This window comes from Nomascus leucogenys, chromosome 24 (assembly GCF_006542625.1).
Source record: "Nomascus leucogenys isolate Asia chromosome 24, Asia_NLE_v1, whole genome shotgun sequence".
Lineage (NCBI taxonomy): Eukaryota > Metazoa > Chordata > Mammalia > Primates > Hylobatidae > Nomascus > Nomascus leucogenys.
This window is the reverse complement of record NC_044404.1, coordinates 26,832,537-26,854,338: the sequence shown is the minus strand read 5'-3', so window position 1 is coordinate 26,854,338 and position 21,802 is coordinate 26,832,537. Positions and strand designations below refer to the sequence as shown.

The following is a 21,802-nucleotide window of genomic DNA, read 5'->3' as shown; positions in this document are numbered from 1 at the left end:
CACCATGCCAGGCCAGAATAGCCTATTTTTAAAACTTCCCAGTTTGAGTGTGCTGTCTCCTGCTTAGACAGCGACTGACAAACAGGTCCATATGGTTGCCAGCAGTCACACAGTCACACAACCCCCACAGGCCATTGTGCTGCCATGTTGTCACCAATTCACACAACCCCCCCCTTGGTGTCACACAGTCTCACATGTGCATTCTCATCCGTGAGCTCCCTCATCACATCCTTTAATGAGGAAGACTTCCTGAGGAGGGGGGGTAAGAGCAGGTGGCTGTGAGTCAGGTCAAGGACAATTGGTCTGCAAATCAAAGTCAACAGGGCCAGACTGCCAAACGAAATTAAATAGAAGCTGCTCCAGGAACTGTCAACTTAAAGAGCCATAATAGACAGAGGAAAGGCAACAAGGACACTTGCAAAGTAAACCTCAGAACCCCATGCATTCGCCTTACATTATGGAAATTTATTCTTCCTGAATGTATAAGGCAGGAGACTAATTCAATATACATTCACTTTACAGAATTCTACAAGTTCTGGGCTATGTGTAAATGTGCCCCCCTTCCCTCCATTATCAGGATGTTTAAATGTGCTTCCTTTTTTTCATTTAAAACTTTGCTTAGATGTTTTACATTGCCACCACCTCTTCCTGAGAAAAAGGTGTGTCCCCCACCCCAACCCCTAGGAGCCACCAGACTATCTTTCTGAGGGGCCACAGGCACACTCCCACGTGGAGAACAAGGGCAGTGGATGAAGGGAACAGGGATTTTTCAAACTAATGTTTTCCCTCAAACAGGCCTCCCCGCACCGTTAGACTTGAAGCAATGACATCTACTAAAATGGGGACCCCAGCTGGGGGTTAAGAATGTTGTTTAAGAATGATGACGATATCTTTAAAAGAAATTCTTGGCCGGGGATGGGGTAGGGGGAAAGAGAAAAAAATTATTTTGAGTTTCCCACTGGCAATGCTTGCTATGCTTAATCTGATTGCATCTCAGGGGCCTGTAGCAACATCTCCAATTGTACAGTGTAAGCCAAAGTCAAATGTGGGGTATATGAAGAAATTCAGAGCGTCAGCCAGTTCCCCAGAACCAGCCCCTTGCCACTGTGAAGTGAAAGGCTCCTGTGAGGAGGGCGCTGGGATTGTGTAAGGTCAATTCTCAACGTCTTCCTGAAGGAAGTGCCCAGGGAGAAAGCCGAATCCAGAGGTCCAGATCCATAGAGTGGAGGCTCTGAGGAGTTGGAAGGAGCTGGAAAGAATAATTCCAAGAGCTTTAATGGCCTCTTTCCCACAGCCACCCAGCCCCACCCAAGTCCTTCAACTTGAAATCTGCCTGAAGGGGGCGGGGGCATTGTGGAGAGAAGATGCAGGAGGCAATAGTATGGAATGGAGCTCCTGGGGAAGCAGAGGTTCCCTTGGGCCTTTGTCCTTGGCTGGGATCCCCTAGCCTGAGCACTTAGAATGGAATGTTCCTGGGATGAAAAGCCTGCCCCTCCTCCACTTCTCCCCTTATGGAGTTCCCCAGGGCCCATTCCAGGGATTCCTGATATGGTGATGCTCTAGAGAAGCAGAGGCCCACACCGCCTGGGGGGTTCTGTCCTGGCGGCCTCTCCAGGGCTGGGCAAATTGGTTCCATCATTTATGGATCTCTACTATGTGCCAGGTACTTAGTATGACTTCTCATTTAATACTCAAGTTTTCTTTTTCTTTTTTTTTGAGATGAAGTTTTGCTCTTGTTGCCCAGCCTGGAGTGAAATGGTGCAATCTCGGCTCACTGCAACCTCTGCCTCCCGGGTTCAAGCGACTCTCCTGTCTCAGCTTTCCGAGTAGCTGGGATTACAGGCGCATGCCACCACGCCCGGCTAATTTTTGTATTTTTAGGAGAGACGGGATTTCACCCGTTAGCCAGCCCAGATCTACAGGGAGAGGAGGCAGCCCTCCAAGGCAAGCCCTTGGGAGGCTTGAGCCCTGAGCATCCTTGGCCCACTCTCGTCAGAAGCCAGGTTGCTGACTCAGCCTGATTCACCCCCAGGGCCCAGCCAGGTTGGGGTATGCCCAGACTCTGGGAAAGGCACCTTCTGCCACCCCTCCAGCATCTCATGTCCCTTCCAATACCCAAGGACCAAGGGTCACTATACACAGCCTTGAATGTGGGAGCCCAGATATCCCCCTAAACGGACCTCTCTTTAGCCTGATAAATGAATCACCATATAGCCTAATGTTTAAAGGATCCCTCACTTATAGCTCCTATGTCTTTGGGCAAGTCACCCGCTGTCCCTCTCTGTTTCTTCACCTGTGGAAATGGGAATAATAACCTTTACTTTGGGAGGATCGGAACAGATTAATGGGTGTAAAGTGCTCAGGGGCCTGGCATAGAGGAGATGGTTAAGATAATATTCCAGAACCAAGGCCAGGCGCGGTGGCTCACGCTTGTAATCCCAGCACTTTGGGAGGCCGAGGCGGGCGGACCACGAAGTCAGGAGATCGAGACCACGATGAAACCCTGTCTCTACTAAAAATACAAAAAATTAGCCAGGTGTGGTGGCGGGCGCCTGTAGTCTCAGCTACTCAGAGAGGCTGAGGCAGGAGAATGGCGTGAACCCGGGAGGTGGAGCTTGCAGTGAGCCGAGATTGCGCCACTGCACTCCAGCCTGGGCGACAGAGCGAGACTCCGTCTCAAAAAAAAAAAAAAAAAAAAAAAAGTTCCAGAACCAAAGGTTCCCTTCCCCCATCGCCCCTGGCCAGGGTGCAGTCAAGGACCAATGGGGGAAGAAGTAGGTTGGGGACCTCCAAGCTTTCCCAAATACCTCCTCCTGCACTGCTCTCATGACAGCAGGCCTCTCCTTCAGCTCTGAGAAGCCTAAGCACCCGAATTGTTCTTGAAGAAGCCACCAACAGGGGAGCGGCTGCAGGCTTGGACCACCTCGGCCACGTACTGTGCCTCCAGCCTCATCTCTAAGAGGCAACCCTGGCCACCACTGGCCGTGGGACCCTGGATTCTGATCATTTAATGTAACAAATCTGTGAATACAAAATGACTCTGGTCTTTCATCCTGATAGTGACCCCAACAAGGGCTACCTGTCTTTCCTGGAAGTCTTTCCTAATAGGTCTCCCTGGGGTTCCAGGTTCAGCCCAGCCAAAGGAGCTTCCTTTGCTCCCCTTTCAAAGAGGGTTCCCGCCCCTAGGGAGCCGCTGATGGGCACAGCTCTGGCCTCTAGTCCCACTCCACCCAGGAAGCTATCCCCAGAACTACACTCCCGCTCTAGGGCTGCGCCGACCGTGACTACCCTGCTCGTTCTCCCAGACCCCTGCAGCTCAAGGTCTAGGAAGCCCGGGGACTACCAGGGAAAGGGATGATTGGGGGCAGGAACAATAAAGGACTGAACCTCCTCCAGGCCGCGCCCCCTTCGTCTCGAGAAAGCAGCCCCACACTGCCCTCTGGTGGCACCGCCCACGTGGTTATCCAGTTGAGGGGCAAGTCCCAGATTAGAACGTTGAACTGGTCTCCCAGCCCCAAGCACCAGCCTGAAGAAAGGCTCCTGTTCCCTTCATTTCCCTTTGCTGAGATATAAATTCATTGGTGGCCGTCAGTGTCCTCAATGCACAGGTCCCCCAAGATCACTGTACTCAGTCCTGTCCCCAGAGCTGGGGGCCATCAAGAAAGTGTTCTGAAAGTCATGTGGGGAAAAGGGGTGGGTCAGCCTTCTGTCCGAGGCTAGAGCTGGCCTCCAACAAACTGTTCAGCCCCCAAGGGGTCCCCTGGGGTGGTGACAGCCAGGAAAGGCTGCCTGGAAAAGAGCCAGGAGACATAAGCCCTTAAAAGTAGAGACCCTCCTCTGATTTGGCTCTGCTTTCTGAGCCCCTATCAATATTTGCTGATGAAGAAGAAAATGGAGCCAGATGGGTGAGCTTTTTTTTTGAGACAGAGTCTTGCTCTCTTGCCCAGGCTGGAGTGCGGTGGCATGATCTCGGCTCACTGCAACCTCCATCTCCCAGGTTCAAGCAATTATCCTGTCTCAGCCTCCCGAGTAGCTGGGATTACAGGCACCTGCCACCACACTCGGCTAATTTTTGTTATTTTTAGTAGAGATGGGGTTTCACTATGTTGGCCAGCCTGGTCTTGAACTCCTGACCTCAAGTGATCGGCCCTCGTGGGCCTTCCAAAGTGCTGGGATTACAGGCATGAGCCACCGCACCCAGCCTGAATAAAGCCAGACGGGTGAGTGTCTAGAGGGGGCCCTGGAGGGTCAGGCAGGTGTGGGAAGGTGCCTTTTGTTGGTTGGCTATGTGATAATGGACATAGCACTAACTAGGAGCTGGGGTTCCAGTCTGCATGTGTGTGCCCTGGCCAGGAAGCTTGATGAGGAGCAGTGGGACATCTGGAAGTGGAGGGAGGGGGCAGAGCTGCCTGTGACACCAGGACCAATCTCCATTTACTACCCTCTCCTTCACACACACACACTAGCCAGTGTCATCTCTAATTCTCTACTCACCCACCCCACCCCCAAATCAGGACAAGCTGATTACAAATAAATCCTGGAGAAAGCCAAAACTGTGATGGCACCAAGCACTTTACACCATTAGCTAAAAGCTTCTCCGGACCAAGTGCCCCCTCCCATGCAACCCAGAAAACAAACGGTCCTGGCTGCAACCCAGCACCAAGGCCTGAGCTGAGCTCCTTCCAAGATGTCCTGTCCTCTCTAAGCCTCTAGACCCCAAATGACCCAAGTGGCTTTGCAAGGTGTTCCCTGTCTGGAAAGACCAGAGGATGGCATTGCCCCCTTCATTACTTCCCTGGGGTTCCCCACCTTTGTCAGAGGCTCTGAGACCCCCTCCTGAACCTCCCTTCCCCAGCTAAGAAAGGGTTCAGGAAAGCCTTGCTGTTAGCCGAGAAACCAGCCAAAAAGTTTGGTATCCAGGGAGAAGGGCTGATGAGGGAGGGTCCCATAAGGGCCCCAAGCCTCAGCCTGTCAGAGCAGTCCACCTGACCCTCCCAGATTCCTGTGGAAGGAAGCATCCTCCCCACTTCACCCCATTCCCAAGCCCTGAATCAAGGAGGGACTGAGGAAAGAGGCCCAGAGACGGGGCAGAGTTGTTCTAAGTCACAGAGCAGACAGGATCCAGAGGACAACTCTCCCTAGCCCCTGCCCAGGGTACTGTGGGAGGTGCACACACAGGCCAGGAACCTTGGTTCTTCCCTCACTGGCATATGACCTTGAGAAATCCCTTCTCCACTCTGCAAAAGTAGGACTTTAAATTAGCTCATGGCTCTATCAGCAAAAGCAGTGCCTGTTTCCAGGTGTGAATTAAAATAATACATTATCAGCCGGGTGCAGTGGCTCACACCTGTAATCCCAACACTTTGGGAGGCTGAAGCGGGCAGATCACCGGAGGTCAGAAGTTCGAGAACAGCCTGACCAACATGGAGAAACCCCGTCTCTACTAAAAATACAAAATGAGATGGGCGTAGTGGCGCATGCCTGTAATCCCAGCTATTTGGGAGGCTGAGGCAGGAGAATCGCTCGAATCCGGGAGGCAGAGGTTGCGGTGAGCCAAGATCGCACCATTGCACTCCAGCCTAGACAACAAGAGCGAAACTCTGTCTCAAAATAAACAACAACAACAAAATAAATTATCTTTCCATGATTTAGTGAGGAAGAAGAAGGACCTCTGCCCTGGGTTAACATCACCACAGCCCCTCTGGGAGGTTAAGAGATCCACTTCGCAGACTGATAAGTGAGAGTGACATTAACTCAGCTGGTGAGCAGCAATGCGGTAGCCAGGTCATTCACAGAGGGGACAGAGGAATGGGAGGCTGAAGGGCATCTGGACAGGAAGAGAAGCATATCTAACCTCACATCTGGCTCTTTAAGTCCCCCCTTCCTGGAAGCTGATGCCATACCTGCCCCCTTGGGGCCTGTTAAAGGGTATCACCTGGTTCCACCCTGGCCGAACCATCTTAGTGACAGGTCGGGAGTTAAGCCTCTAGGTTCTGCTATGTAAGGATCCCTGGGTGAGCAGATGCCAGACATCCTGTCCTGGTTATGTGAGTCAGGCCGTAATTTTAGCGAACCTGCATGACGGCATAAGAAAAGCTGTCTCCTAGAAGAAGAAGGGCCTAAGTATGAAGAGAACAAATCCTAAACCGCTCGGGGATTCCGTCTCTCCAGAGGTGAAACAGGCCTAGAGGGGGAATTCAGTGGTACAGCCCTGTGCCAGCCCCCACCCCATCCTGGGGCCTCATTATTCTGACTTCCCGAAGGCACGGAGCTGGGCGGCGCCAGGAAGCAGCATCCTCAAGGGCAAGACTGCTCACAGCTTCGAGGGGCCCGGGAAAGGCCACGCAAGTGGGGGTGAGGATGGGGGGTGCTGCATCCGTGCGGCAGGTTCCAAATGGTAAAAGTTTGCCGCCAACCCGTTCCTGGGATCTGAGCCCCCTCAAGAGTCCAACTCTTACAATGGAGACTTGGTGCTACCACCTCTCACTACCCAGATGGTCGGGGAGAGGCGGGAACAGAAAGTGGCAGCTTTACTAGGGACCCAGCAGACGCCAGAAGCTCCAGGGAAGGGAGTTCCCGGGCCCTGGACCAGCCCCCCACACGCCCTAACCCTCGAACGCACCAGCCGCTAAGACCGCACCTCAGCCTCCTCTACTGGGCCCCTGGCCCCCCACTGTCTCTTCCTGCGGATCCGTAGTCCATCTAGCCGGCGTCCGCGATCAGTCGGTCGGTCGGCACCTCGGCGAAGCTTCTCGGGGTGGCCAGGGGTCCGGGCGTGGAGGTCAGCGCTGCGGGGAGGCGGGGCCGCGGGGCGGGCTGCGGCGGAAGGGTGAGTCGGGCTCGGGGCCGTGGCCGCGCCGCAGTCGCCCAGCGCCCCAGGGCACGCAGCCGCCCAGGCCCAGCGCCGAGGCCAGCAGCGCGGGGGGGCGGCCGCGGCGGCCGCGGCGCGGGCCCTTCTTGAGGCGCGACCCGTGAGCCGCCAGGTAGAGCTCGGCCTGCGCCACGCCGCCGCTCAGGCGGCTCAGGCTCTCCGCGCGGTGCGCCAGGCGCAGCTCCGCCGCCAAGAAAACGCGGTGCAGCTGCAGCACGCGGCTCTCCAGCTCCGACACCAGGCGCCGGCGGCCCTCCACCTCCAGCAGCCGCCGCCGTGCTTCGGCCAGCTCCAGCGCGCGGCCCCCCGCCCCCGCCGCCGCGCCAGAGCCCCCTCCGGGGCCGGCGAGCCCCGCGACCTCGCTAGCGCCCTGACGCCAGCGCTGCAGCTCCTGGCCCTCGGCCGCGTCTGCCGAAGCCCCGGCTGCGTCAGGCAGCGGCGGGGACTGACCCCGGGTCGGGGTAGGGGTCAAGGTCGGAGTTGGGGGCGGGGGCTGAGAGGACGGCATGAGATCCCGGGGCGGCGGCGGCGACCCTGGTTCTGCCGTCCCCTCCTGGGCCCCCGGGCCGCAGGCGCTGATGCGGCAGCCCGGCATCCCCCGCCCCCCGGCGGTCTGCGGCTGTAGGTGCGCAGGGAGGATAAGCACCGCACACCTGAAGAGCCAGCGACGGCCACAGCCCCCACCCCAGAGCCGCGCCCGCTGTCCGTGCATCTTATAGAACACGGGGCGGAGCGACGGGCGGCACAGCCAATCAGAGACGGGCACGCCCTGAATCCGTCCCCCGCGCTGCACATCCAGGGCATTCCCCAAACCCTTCAGGTCCTGCCCTTCGCCTGATTCTGCCCCGCTAGGACATCCGGTCCCCTTTCGCCTCTCCCCAAATTTTGGGTGCAAAGGGAGCCTCATCTTCCCTGGTTTGGCCGCTCAGAGTCATAAGCTCTGGTAGCTGGTGTTTAGAAAATCATGGAATCCGGTCTCCATCCGGGGCAGAGTCTTGCCTAAGGCCTCTGTGCGAAGAAAGCCTGGGCTAGAACGCAGGAGGCTTGACCCCTTGTGCAGTGCTCCTCCCACACCTCATGCTGCCCTTGGCCGAATCAGTTCTGCCCGGTCTCTCCTGGGCCACAGGGCTCTCCGGGACCCCCTTTCCCAACTCACTAGGGCAGTGGAAGGGTTAACGCAGAGGGGCGACTGCCGTCCGGGTGGGACGGGGATCTGGCTGGGCTGATTCCACGATAGGTAGAGCCCTTTATTCGCAGAACAAATACCTCAGCGCTGCCGCTGAGCCTGCAAACCTTGGTGGCATCACAGAGGAGCCCCGGACCCCACGGTGTGCAAAATTCTTTCCCTGCCCCGCTCGTGTTTACTCCTCCCAGCGGGTGTTCCTACACCTTTTAAAGAGGGGGAAACTAACTGGCCGGGCGCGGTGGCTCACGCCTGTAATCCCAGCACTTTGGGAGGCCGAGGCGGGCGGATCACCTGAGGCCAGGAGTTCAAGACCAGCCTGACCAACATGGCGAAACCCCATCTCTACTAAAAATACAAAAAAATTAGCCAGTCGTCTGATGGGCGCCTGTAATCCCAACTACTCGGTAGGCTGAGACAGTAGAATCACTTGAACCTGGGAGGTGGAGGCTGCAGTGAGCCAAGATCGCGCCATTGCACTCCAGCCTGGGCGACAGAGCAAGACTCAGTCTCAAAAAAAAAAAAAAGCCGGGGGTGGGGTGGGGGCGGGGGCGGGGAACTGACTGGCCGGGCGCGGTGGCTCACGCCTGTAATACCAGGACTTTGCGAGACCAAGGTGGGTGGATCACCTAAAGTCAGGAGTTCTAGACCAGCCAGGCCAACATGGTGAAACCCCTGTCTCTACTGAAAATACAAAAAAATTAGCCAGATGTGGTGCGCACCCCTGTAGTTCCAGCTACTCAGCAGGCTGAGGGAGGAGAATCGCTTGAATTCGGGAGGCAGAGGTTGCAGTGAGCAGAGATTGTGCCACTGTACTCCAGCCTGGGCGACAGAGCAAGACTCAGTCTCAAAAAATAAATAAAAATAAAAAATAAAGAAGGGGAAACTGAGACCCTGAAGGGCAGTAGTGCTTTGCCCAATGTCTTATTGCTGACTGGTGGCTGAATCCAGATTTTTCAATCTGGACAGAAATGCACCAGCTCAGCCATTCATGCCCTCTGGGGGCTCAGATACCTAGGTCTAGTCCTCTTGGTGGAGGGACGTTCCTTATGTGGGACTTTATCTGACGCTTCTCATCTGGCCCTGACAAAATGATAGAATGGAACCCTGCCCACTTTTCCCCCAACAGAAATGACCCTGCCATACCAAACACTGGCCCAGACACCATGGGCCTGCCTCAGTTTCCATCTACTTGAAGGTGGCATCAGAGATGGGAGGTCTCTGTGGTGGGTGGGGGCAAGGGCCAGGGGTCCAGAAACCAGCTCTGAACCCGATTGGGAAGGACCGCAGCAGACCCTGGGCTCAGGAGGACCTGCGGAAGCTGTGGCCAGTGTGACTGCTGCAGCCTGAAGAGGAGGAAGATGGCATGCTGGCATGATGTGCAGGATGATGACAGAGCCTTCGTCCTCCCCCCACGAACACATGTTCTCTAAGTGCTTTCAGGTGTCTTAGACTGAGTGACACTGAGTGATGGGGTCTCGTGGGCGAGACAGTTGGGCTCCAAAGAGGCAGCTCAGAAGCGGCTGGGAGAGGAAGGCGGGTGGGTGAGAGGCGCCAGGCTCAGTGAAGAGGAAGGGTGGAGGGGTTGGGGGAGGGAGGGGGTCAGAAGCACGGTGCCCAGTGACCAGGGGTGGTGGAGACTCAGTGAGGGGAAGGGGAGGGCTTGGAAGGATGACTCAGTCAGAGGGGAAGAAGAGCTGTTCCGTGATTGTGCTGGGGCTCAGTAGGGGGAAGGGGCTGAGTGTGTGCAAAGGTGCTGGTGGAGGCTCGCCATGGGGGAAGGGAGGTTCAGTGAGGGGCATGGGAACTCAGAGAGTTGGAGGGGCTCAGTGAAGATGAGGGAGGCTCAGGAGCTACCAGGTTGCCCCCAGCAAGGAGGCTTGCCCTGCTGAACGATGGTGTCTCTTTGAACAGTCTCTTTTGTATCATGAAATCATAGGTCTTTCTCAGGGCAGAAGCCCCTCATTGCCATGGTGGTGGGGAGATGGACAGGTGTTTTGCCTTCATGAGGCAGATCACTGCTCCCAACTCCTGAAGGACTGATTCAGGGGAAGAAGACTAGGACTTATCCCCACCCCCCACCACTGGCCAGATCCAGAGAACCAGTCAGACCTGGGTTCAAAACCAACACACACTGCCCATCTGGGTGACCTTGGGCAAGTAATTTATCTGAGTGGGAGAAGATGCACAGTATATATTTATTGGAGGAATGAATGTTCTCTGTCTCGTGATATCATCCCTAAGAAAGGGAGACTGATAGCCTTCTCTTCCTGATGAGAAACCAAAGTCCAGAGAAGTGAAGAAGCTTGCCCGAGTTCGCACAGCAGGTACATGGCCAAGCAAGAATTCAAACACAGATATGACCCACTCCATGGTCACTCCTTACCTCCCTGTTCTCTGACAATGCTCCGTGTTGCTCTCCTCTGTGGTATTTCCCATGAGTCATATATATGTATTTATTGTTTAATTATTAATAGTCTCTTCCCCTTGACTGGTTTTGCTTATCACTAGAATCCCCTGAAGTCAAGCAGAGTGCCTGGCCCCATAAGGCACTCAATAAACATTTGTCTGAATTGAAAAATTTAGGCCGTGCACGGTGGCTCATGCCTGTAATCCCAGCACTTTGGGAGGCCGAGGCAGATGGATCACCTGAGATCAGGAGTTCAAGACCAGCCTGGCCAACGTGGTGAAACCCCATCTCTACTAAAAATACAAAAAATTAGCTGGGTGTGGTGGGGCACACCTGTAGTCCCGGCTTCTTGGGAGGCTGAGGCAGGAGAATCGCTTGAACCTGGGAGGTGGAGGTTGTAGTGAGCTGAGATCATGGCACTGCACTCCAGCCTGGTGACAGAGTGAGACTCCGTCTCAGTAAATAAATAAATAAATAAATAAATACAAATACACATACAAAAATTAGCCGGGCATGGTGGTGCACACCTGTAATCCCAGCTACTCAGGAGGCTGAGGCAGGAGAATCGCTTGAACCTGGGAGGCGGAGGTTGCAGTGAGCTGAGATTGCTCTATTGCACTCCAGCCTGGGCAACAGGAGCAAGACACCGTGTCAAAAAAAAAAGAAAGCAAGAAAAGAAGGGAAGGGAAATGGAGGGGAGGGGAGGGGAGGGGGAAAAGGAAAGGGAGAGAAAAGAAAAATAACACAGCCGGGCACAGTGGCTCACACCTCTAATCCTAGCACTTTGGGAGGCCAAGGCAGGCTGATCACCTGAGGTCAGGAATTCGAGACCAGCCTGAACAACATGGCAAAACCCCATCTCTACTAAAAATAGAAAAATTAACCGGGCATAGTGGTGCATGCCTATAATTCCAGCTACTCGGGAGGCTGAAGCAGAATCACTTGAACCCAGGAGGCGGAGGTTGCAGTGAACCAAGATCACACCACTGCACTCCAGCTTGGGCAACAGAGGAAGACGCCATTAAAAAAGAAAGAAAGAAAAATAAAAATAACACAAGGGTAGGCCGGGTGCGGTGGCTCACTTTTGTATTCCCAGCACTTTGGGAGGCAGAGGCGGGTAGATCACGAGGTCAGGAGTTCAAGACTAAAAATACAAAAAAGTTAGCCGGGCATGGTCGTGGGCGCCTGTAATCCCAGCTACTTGGGAGGCTGAGACAGAGAATTAATTGCTTGCACCCAGGAGGGAGAGGTTGCAATGAACCAAGATCGCGCCACTGCACTCCAGTCTGGGCAACAGAGAGAGACTCCATCTCAAAAAAAATAAAGAAAGAAAGAAAAGAAAAATAACACAAGGGTAGAGCTTGCTGAGAATGGAGAGTCCCCTTCTCCATTCATTCATTTATTCTTTTTTATTTTATTTTATTTATTTATTTATTTATTTTCTGAGACGGAGTCTTGCTCTTGTTGCCCAGGCTGACGTGCAATGGTGCAATCTCGGCTCATTACAACCTCCTCCTCCCAGATTCAAGCGATTCTCCTGCCTCAGCCTCCCGAGTAGCTGGGATTACAGGCATGAGCCACCACTCCCGGTTAATTTTGTATTTTTAGTACAGACGGGGTTTCTCCAGGTTGGTCAGGCTGATCTCGAACTCCCAACCTCCAGCGATCCGCCCGCCTCAGCCTCCCAAAGTGCTGGGATTACAGGCGTGAGCCACCGTGCCCAGCTTCTTGTCAGCTTTCTTAACTGGCCTGAGCACCACACTCTCAGAGTGGACAGGAGCCACAGTCTACCACCTGTTAGTGCACATCCAGCCCAGCAAACACAACATCTGGAACGAAGAAATCCATCCATAACTATAATGATTATTGTGTTTTTCTAATCTTTATAAAAGTTATAAAGTACATTCCTTTTGCAGAAAATCTGGAAAACAGATAAAATACTAAAATACTAAAAAAGAATAGGCTGTCAGGCAAGGTGGCTTATGCCTGTAATCCCAGCACTTTGGGAGACTGAGGCAGGAGGATCACTTGAGCACCTAGAGTTCAAGACCAGCCTGGGCAATATAGTGAGACCTCATCTCTATGAAAAATAAAAATAAATTACCTGGGCATGGTGGTGCATGCCTGTAGTCCCAGCTATTCAGGAGGTTTAGGTGGGAGGATCACTTGAGCCCAGGAAGTCGAGGCTGCAGTGACCTGTCTCTTGCCACTGCACTCCAGCCTGGGTGACAGAGCAAGACCTTATCTCAAAAACAAAAAAAAGAATAGGCCAAGCACAGTGGCTCATGCCTATAATCCTGTACCTTGGGAGGCCAAGATGGGAGGATCACTTTAGGCCAGGAGTTTGAGACCAGCCTGGGCAACATAGCAAGACTCTCTGTCTCTATGAAAAATTTTAAAAATTAGCCAGATTTGGTGGTGCACGCCTGTAGCTACATGGGAGGCTGAGGTGGGAGGACCCCTTGAGCCCAGGAGTTTGAGGCTGCAGTGAGCAGCCTCTGCACCACTGCACTCCAGCCTGGGAGACACAGAAAGACCCTCCCTCTCTTTTTTTTTTTTTTTTTGAGACAGAGTCTCACTGTGTCACCCAGGCTAGAGTGCAATGGTGCGATCTCAACTCACTGCAACCTCCACCTCCCAGGTTCAAGCAATTCTCCTGCCTCAGCCTCCTGAGTAGTTGGGATTACAGGCGCCCACCACCACGCCTGGCTGATTTTTATATTCTTAGTATTCACCCAGCCGACCCTGTCTCTTAAAAAAAAAAAAAAGAAAACAAGAAGAAGAAAAGAAAAAGGCTGGCGCGGTGGCTCACGCCTGTAATCCCAGCACTTTGGGAGGCCGAGGCAGGTGGATCACTTGAGGTCAGGAGGTCAAGACCAGCCTGGCCAACATGGCGAAACACCGTCTCTACTAAAAATACAAAATTAGCCAGGTGTGTTGGTGCGCGCCTGTAATCTCAACTACTTGGGAGGCTGAGGCAGGAGAATCGCTTGAACCCAGGAGGCAGAGGTTGCAGTGAGCCGAAATCACATCATTGCACTCCAGCCTGGGCAACAAGAGCGAAACTCCATTTCAAAAAAATTAAAAAAAAAAAAAAGAAAAAGACAGAATAGAGGAAAGGAGGCTGAAATCAGAAAGACTTATGTTTGAATCGAAGTTCAGTCCTTTTCTAGCTAGGCAACCCTGAGAGAGGCACCTTTGTTCTCTGAACTTCAGGGTTTTCATCTGAGGAGTGGAACGGCTAATATCTATGGCATAGACAAGGGCACTGACACATGCAAGGATACGCCCAAGATCTCACATATCTATGGTCATATCTGGTCGTATCTATCTGACTCAAAGCCTGTGGCCTGAGTTTGAGACCTTGAAAGAGAAGAGGCAGCTGAGATGGGACCAGGTTCCAGAGTCTGGTGCAGGATGTATCTATTGCCTCCAGGACAACAGCCAGAAGAGACAGCCTTGTGGAGGGGACAGTGACTGTGGCTGTGGCCCCAAGCAGGATCCCCAGTCCCCTCCATTAGCTGAGAGTGGGGTGGGGAAGGGGTCAAGGCCTAAGGAGTCTATGTGCATCCCAGCCTAGAATATTTGAGGCCTCTGCTAAGAGATCCAACCTCTCCCTTTCAGCCTCTCCCTAGCAACCTGGCCTGGCACCCTCTAGGAAGTGATCTCAGTTTAATAATTTAGCAGATGCAGCTCCAAAAATAACCCAGTCAGGCCCCAGCCTCCACCTTCCCTTTCCTTAACAGACTCCCCTGCCCTCCCCGCAAGGTCTCTGGTTGCCCTACACACCTGTCAGTGTTCCCGCCTGCCAGTGAACACCTGAATCAATGCTTCCTCGTTCTTCTCTTCCTCCTCACTCCTTTCTCTCCATTGTTATATCAAGAGCTTTTATATGGGTCGGGCACGGTGGCTCACGCCTGTAATCCCAGCACTTTGGGAGGCCGAGGCAGGTGGATCACCTGAGATCAGGAGTTCAAGATCAGCCTCGTCAAAGTGGTGAAACCCCATCTCTACTAAAAATACAAAAATTAGCCGGGCATGGTGGCACACACCTGCTACTTGGGAGGCTGAGGCAGGAGAATCTCTTGAACCTGGGAGGCAGAGATTGCAGTGAGCTGCGATTGCACCACAGCACTCCAGCCTGGATGAGAGTGAAACTCCATCTCAAAAATAATAATAATAATAATAATAATAATAACAAATAAAATAAAGAGGTTTTGCCTTGATGCAACCAACATGGAGATTTTGCACCATATCCTGTTCTTAGCACTCGAATGTCCTAACCTGCAGCTGAAGAAGCCGCCCTGGCTGCACATGCCATTGACCATGACTGTATGCTCTGGTGGTGGCGTCTTACTTCCTCATCACCGGAGGAATTATTTATGATGTTATTGTTGAACCTCCACGTGTCGGCTCTGACTGAGGAACGTGGGCATCAGAGGCCAGTAGCTTTCTTTGCCTATAGAGTAAATGGACAATATATTATGGAAGGACTTGCATCCAGCTTCCTGCTTACAATGGGAGGTTTAGGTTTCATAATCCTGGACCAATCGAATGCACCAAATATCCCAAAACTCAATAGATTTCTTATTCTATTCATTGGATTCGTCTGTGTCCTATTGAGTTTTTTCATGGCTAGAGTATTCATGAGAATGAAACTGCCGAGCTATCTGATGGGTTAGATTGCCTTTGAGAAGAAATCAGTGGATACTGGATTTTTTCTTGTCAATGAAGTTTTAAAGGCTGTACCAATCCTCTAATATGAAATGTGGAAAAGAATGAAGAGCAGCAATAAAAGACATATCTAGTGAAAAAACAGGAAGCGTGGAAGCGTATTTTTTTTTTTTTTTGAGACGGAGTCTCGCTCTGTCGCCCAGGCTGGAGTGCAATGGCGCAATCTCGGCTCACTGCAAGCTCCGCCTCCCGGTTCACGCCATTCTCCTGCCTCAGCCTCTCCGAGTAGCTGGACTATAGGTGCCCCACCACGCCCGGCTAATTTTTGTATTTTAGTAGAGACGGGGTTTCACTGTGGTCTCGATCTCCTGACCTCGTGATCCGCCCGCCTCGGCCTCCCAAAGTGCTGGGATTACAAGCGTGAGCCACCGCGCCCGGCCACAGGAACCGTATTGAAGCTTGGATTAGAATTTCTTCTTGGTATTAAAGAGAAGTTTATCACAGTATTTTTTTTTCCTGCGGACCTATTGCTGTACCAACGATGTTGAGTGGCATTTTCTTCTTAGTTTTTCATTTCTTAAAGAAAATATACTCTATATCTCAACTATAATATCAAGTAAAGTGATTATTTTTTACAACCCCCTTAGCATTTTTTAGAGATGACATTTCCGATTTTCAGAAATTAACATAAAATCAAGAAGCAAGATTACATAAGCTGAGGACTGTGGACAGCTGATCAGCTTTAACTATGGTGCTTTGCTTTAACCAGAGTGTGCGATGGTAGATTATTTCAGAATTGTATGTAAGACTGTTTCCTGAACAATAAGATGTATGAAAGGAGCAGAAATAAATACTTTTTCTAATTAAAAAAAAAAAAAAAGCTGGGTGTGAGGGTGCACACCTGTAATCCCAGCTACTCTGGAGGCTGAGGCAGGAGAATCACTTGAACCCGGGAGGTGGAGGTTGCAGTGAGCCGAGATCGCGCCACTGCACTCCAGCCTGGGCGACAGAGTGAGACTCTGTCTCAAACAAACAAACAAACAAAAAGCTTTTATATCAATTAGGGCTTAGAGAAATCTTTCCACCGGGCGCGGTGGCTCACACCTGTAATACCAGCACTTTGGGAGGCCGAGGCGGGCAGATCACAAGGTCAGGAGTTTGAGACCAGCCTGACCAACACGGTGAAACCCTATCTTTACTAAAAATACAAAAATTAGCTGGGCGTGGTGGCGCTTCCCTGTAATCCCAGCTACTCTGGAGGCTGAGGCAGGAGAATCGCTTGAACCCGGAAGGCAGAGGTTGTTGTGAACTGAGATCAAGACTGCGCCACTGCACTCCAGCCTGGGTGACAGAGCAAGACTCCATCTCAAAAAGAAAAGAAAAGAATAAAGAAATCTTTCCTAGAAGCCAGAAGACTTGGGCTTAATTCACTGTGTGGACCTGAGAAGTCCTTCACCTCTCTGAGTCTCTGTTCCTGCATTTGTAAAATGAGGCCACTGGAAGCCGGGCGCAGTGGCTCATGCTTGTAATCTTAGCACTTTGGGAGGCTGAGGCAGGAAAATCACTTAAGCCCAGGAATTTGAGGCCAGCCTGGGTAACATAGGGAGACCCCGTCTCTACAGAAAACTTTAAAAATTAGCTGGGCATGGTTGCACATGGCTGTAGCCCCAGCTACTCAGGAGGCTGAGGTGGGAGGATCGCTTGAGCCCAGGAGGTCGAGGCTGCAGTGAGCTGAGACTGTGCCACTGCTCTCCAGCCTGGGCAACACAGTAAGACCCTGTTTCAAAAAATTTTTTTTTGAAATGAGGCCTCTGGATTCCTAAATATGACATGAACAAAATGTTGGTGTGGGTGCCAATTACTTGAATAGGGGACTGGATGTCTTCCTCAGGAAGGCACAATTGCAGTGTCAATGTCATCTCAGTCAACAGCACTACAATCCATCTATCCTGCTGCTCTATACAGGGAGCCCAGATTTATCTGTGTTTGATTTCTTTTGTGAAGAAAGCTTTGCCCTAGTTATTATTCCTAGAATAAAAGGCTATGACTTGTGTTCACAGTGGCGGTAGCAGGTTCCACGTGCTTTTGATGCTTCATCACATTTTTGGTGTTACTTTTTTTTTTTGCAGTTTTCGTGGTTTTATTTAAGCATGAATAAAGCATGCATGCAAGTGAGCCGTCTATTCATTTTCTTTGCTGTGCAGCCTGGAATTGGGGTTGGAGACTCTGGGGGCTAGTTATGCTGCTCTTTCCACTCAGGTTTTATGGTTCTTGGGGGAAGCATTGCGAGCAGTCTCAGCATGGTAAGATTTGCTGCAGATCAGCAGAACTTGCAGCTCCTTGACATTGTGGACCAGGAACTTCCAGAACCCACAGGACAGCATGTGCCTGGTTTTCTTGTTCTGCCTATGCCCAATGCTGGGCATCAAGATTTGGCCCTTGAATCTTCTCTGTACCCTACTGCCAATAACGCTAGGTTTCTGTCAGTTACACTTAATTTTCACTTAACAGTCTGCTCCATCCATCAGACTGTTTATGATGCCACATGAACTTCTTGGTCCTCTTTTTGACGATCTTGGGCTTCCTGAGGGGTGTGAGGGTGGCCATGATGCTGAGAAGATGGCTCCCACTTCTGTAGACAGCCCCGAGGAAGAGAAACTTACCACGTTTCTGATAAGTAGAAATTATACCTTCTCCCTTGAAGCAGTACTCAAATCACCCCTCCTTTTTTTTTTTTTTTCTTTTTTATTTGAGACAAAGTCTCACTCTGTCGCCCAGGCTGGAGCGCAGTGGTGGGATCTTGGCTCACTGCAACCTCCACCTCCCCAGTTCAAGCGATTCTCTGCCTCAGCCTCCCGAGTAGCTAGGATTACAGGTGCCTGCCACCATGCCCAGCTAATTTTTGTAATTTTTTTTTTTTTTTTTTTTTTAGTAGAGACGGGGTTTCACCCTGTTGGCCAGGCTGGTCTCGAACTCCGGACCTCAAGTGATCCACCCGCTTTGGCCTCCCAAAGTAATTACAGGCGTGAGCCACCGCGCCCAGCCAAATCACCCCACCTTTAGGGACTCAGTTTTCACACCTCTAAAATAGCCATATCTTGAAGGGCAAGTAGGGGCAATGTCAGTTCCATAAGGGCCGAGGTCACATCTGTTTTCATGCATTCATTCAATGTCATTAAGCACCTACTATGCACCAGCCACTGTGCAAGGTGCTAGAGGCACAGCAGTAAACACAAGAGGTGCAATGCAATCCCTGTTTCCACAAAGCTTACATATCAGAAATCAAAACAGTTAAATCCCAAGAAATGTACCATGAGGGAATAATAAAATACCTTCTAATATTTATGGCTGGGCACAGTGACTCACACCTGTAGTCCTAGCTACTTGGGAGTCTGAGGCAGGATTGCTTGAGCCCAGGATTTTGAGGCTGCAGTGAGCTATGATCGCACCACTCCACTCCAGCCTGGATGACAGAGACCCTGTCTCTAAAAAAAATTTGTTTACAGGCATGAGCCTGGCCTAAAATTTTTTTTTTAAATTAAAATATTTACTTAGTGCTTCCTCTGTGCCAGGACTGGTCCTATAGGGTACTATATTTTGCAGATGAGGAAACTGAAGGGCAGAGAGATGAATAGCTAAGGTCACATGGTCAAGGAGCAGTGGAAATAGGATTCAATACCCTGGTAGTGTGCCTCCAGAGTTCTTCCCTAGAAATCATGATCAAGGAATAAGCTAGTGACATGATAGAAAAGGGAGTCAGGGAGGTATTAAATGTTCTCCTTTAGCGACATTTAAGCTGAGACCTGAAAGATGAGCAGGAACCAGACATGTGGAATTGGGGAGTGAGATTTCCCAGCAGCAGAAATAGGAAGTGCAAAGGCCCTGAGGCAGAAAAATCAGTGTGTGCAGTGCCTGGTGGGCCAGCAGGAAAGTGAGAAGGACTAAGGTAGAGACATAGCTTGGGCCTGAAGCCCAGGGTGAGGATTTCAGATTTTACTCTAATTGCAGGGGAAGCCTTTAAATGGTTTAAGTTGGGGATCAACATGATCTGATTTGTTTTTAAAAGATCATGCTGTTTGCTGTGTAAAATGAATGGACTAAAAGGGAGGAAGAAGGGTATGAAGGAGACCAGTTAGCAGATTACTGCCATAATCCCAGCTGAGAGGGGATGGTGCCAGGCGTGCTAGCAAGGGCTGGGATGGGGGATGGGTTTGAGTTTTATTTGGAGGTGAACAAAAGGACTTATACATGGATTAGTGTGGGGATGAGAGAATGCCCTCTGGCTTTGTGGATGAAGCAGCACGGTGGATTAGGGTACCCTTGTCTGAAATGGGGAAAACCAAGAAACAGCAGATCTGGCTGAGAAATCAAGGTCAAGAATTTTTGGGCCTGGGAGCAGTGGCTCACACCTGTAATCCTCATAATTTGGGAGGCCAAGGCAGGAGGATTGCTTGAGCCCAGGAGTTCCAGACTAGCCTGGGCAACAGAGTGAGACCCTATCTCTACAAAAATAATTTTTTTTCACCAGTTGTCAAATGATCCTTTATTAAAATATTTTCCTTTGTGCTTCTTAACTGGCTGGGCATTCCACAGCACCACTGTTGATGTCATCTATGATGTCATGAGGGTGGCGGCCATCAACATTACAGCCCACAGAGTGGGCAGCCCCCCAGATCTCTTTAATGGTTCCAGAGAACTCTCTGGCTAAAGATTGGTGCTGCAGGCCGGGCACGGTGGCTCACGCCTGTAATTCCAGCACTTTGGGAGGCCGAGATGGGTGGATCACGAGTTCAGGAGATCGAGACCATCCTGGCTAACACGGTGAAACCCCATCTCTACTAAAAATATAAAAAATTAGCCGGGTGTGGTGGCGGGCGCCTATAGTCCCAGCTACTCGGGAGGCCGAGCAGGAGAATGGGGTGAACCCAGGAGTCAGAGCTTGCAGTGAGCGGGAGATCATGCCACTGCACTCCAGCCTGGGCGACAGAGCGAGACTCCGTCTCAAAAAAAAAAAAACCAAAAAAACAAAAAAAGATTGGTGCTGCATCTGTCGAGCAATGTTGAAGATCTCATCAAACGTGATACTCCCACTGTGTTGAATGTTTTTCTGTTTCTTTCTGCCTCTTGGTGGTTCCTCGAGGGCTTTGATGATCGGGGCAGAGGCAGAAGTCACCGCCTCAATCTGGGCCTGTCTGTTCTGACTGGTCAGTTTCACTGTAATCCTCAGGCCCTTCCAGTCACCCGTTGCCTTGGCAATGTCATCACCAACCTTTTTTGGAGACAGACCCAGGGGGCCGATCTTGGGGGCCAGCACAGAAGTGGCACCAACTTCACCTCTGGTGCACCTCAGGTATATGACTTTGATCTCGTTGGGGTCAAACTTCGGCGGCACTGGGGAGGTGGCTGGTGTCGGATGAACCCGGATTCTGGATGACCAAAGAAAGTTGCATCTTGGCCTCCTCTGAGCCGAAAGGAGAACTTTTTTTTTTTTTTTTTTTTTTTTTTTTTGAGACGAAGTCTTGCTTTGCTGCCCAGGCTGGGATGCAGTGGCGAAATCTTGGCTCCCTGCAACCTCTGCCTCCTGGGTTCAAGTGATTCTGCTTCAGCCTCCTGAGCACCTGTGATTATAGGTGCACGCTGCCATGCCCAGCTAATTTTTGTATTTTTGTAGAGACAGGGTTTCACCATGTTGGCCAGGCTGGTCTAGAACTCCGGATCTCAAGTAATCTGCCTGCCTTGGCCTCCCAAAGTGCTGGGATTACAGGTGTGAGCCACTGTGCCCAGCCTGTACAAATTTTTTTTTTTTTTTTGAGAGGGAGAATGGCGTGATCTCAGCTCACTGCAACCTTTGCCTCCCTGGTTCAAGTGATTCTCCTGCCTCAGCCTCCCCGAGTAGCTGGGATTACAGGAGCGTGCCACCATGCTGGGCTAATTTTTTGTATTTTTAGTAGAAACAGGGTTTCACAATGTTAGCTAGGCTGGTCTCGAACTCTTGACCTCAGGTGATCCACTGCCTCGGCCTCCCAAAGTGCTGGGGTTACACGCATGAATCACCGTGCCTGGCCAAAAGAAATTTTTTTTTTTAATTAGCTGTGTGTGGTGGCATGCTCCTGTAGTCCCAGCTACTAGGGAGGCGGAGGGAGGAGGATTGCTTGAGCCTGGGAGGTTGGGACTGCAGTGGGCTATGATGGTGCCACTGCATTTCAGCAGGGTGACAGAGCAAGACCCCCTTCTCCAAAAAAATAATAATAAAAGAAGTTGAAATGAAAAAGAAAGCATGAGAGCCTGGCTCTCCAGCAAGTTCATTCCTGCCACAAGCCTTTATTAAGCACTTACTGTGTGCAGACACTGCTCCAAGTGCTGGGGATGTAGCAGTGATGAAGACAGGCAAGACCCCCGCCCTCTGAGCACTCTGAAGCCAGGGCAAGAGAGAAAGGCCATAGAGTCTACACAAATAAGGTAATATGTGTTATGAAGGAAGTGAACAGTGAAGTGTAGGGAATAACCAAGGAAACCTACAGTAGAAAGGGAAGTCAAGGATGATGGAGTAGGCAGCTGTGGCTTTTGCCTTCCAAGCATCCATTTGTCCTACTTTTGGTAACAGTGACTTTATATTTTGTGGAGAACCATCTCTCCTACATGCTCAGTGCAATTTTTTTTTTTT

General features: G+C 51.4%; 1 protein-coding gene and 2 pseudogenes across 3 annotated transcripts; 1 reads left to right on the top strand and 2 right to left on the bottom strand.

Annotated features, from left to right (window-relative positions):
- Nucleotides 1-444: 444 nt before the first annotated feature.
- On the bottom strand, nucleotides 445-7,571 carry TRNP1 (TMF1 regulated nuclear protein 1). Of its 3 annotated transcripts, none has more exons than XM_030805635.1 (2): nucleotides 6,623-7,571; nucleotides 445-1,249 (listed from the first exon to the last, which is right to left on the bottom strand). In XM_030805635.1, the coding sequence occupies exon 1, from the start codon at nucleotides 7,464-7,466 to the stop codon at nucleotides 6,783-6,785; it is 684 nt and encodes a 227-aa protein (XP_030661495.1). In that variant the 5' UTR covers nucleotides 7,467-7,571; the 3' UTR covers nucleotides 445-1,249; nucleotides 6,623-6,782. The 3 variants fall into 3 exon arrangements, with proteins under 3 accessions (XP_030661495.1, XP_030661494.1, XP_030661496.1); XM_030805634.1 differs by having other exon boundaries at nucleotides 6,641-7,571; XM_030805636.1 differs by lacking the exon at nucleotides 445-1,249 and adding an exon at nucleotides 5,606-6,074.
- Nucleotides 7,572-14,697: 7,126 nt separating this feature from the next.
- LOC100584178 lies at nucleotides 14,698-15,146 on the top strand (annotated as a pseudogene).
- A 4,562-nt stretch (nucleotides 15,147-19,708) lies between these two features.
- Nucleotides 19,709-20,611, bottom strand: LOC115833014 (annotated as a pseudogene).
- Nucleotides 20,612-21,802: the final 1,191 nt, after the last annotated feature.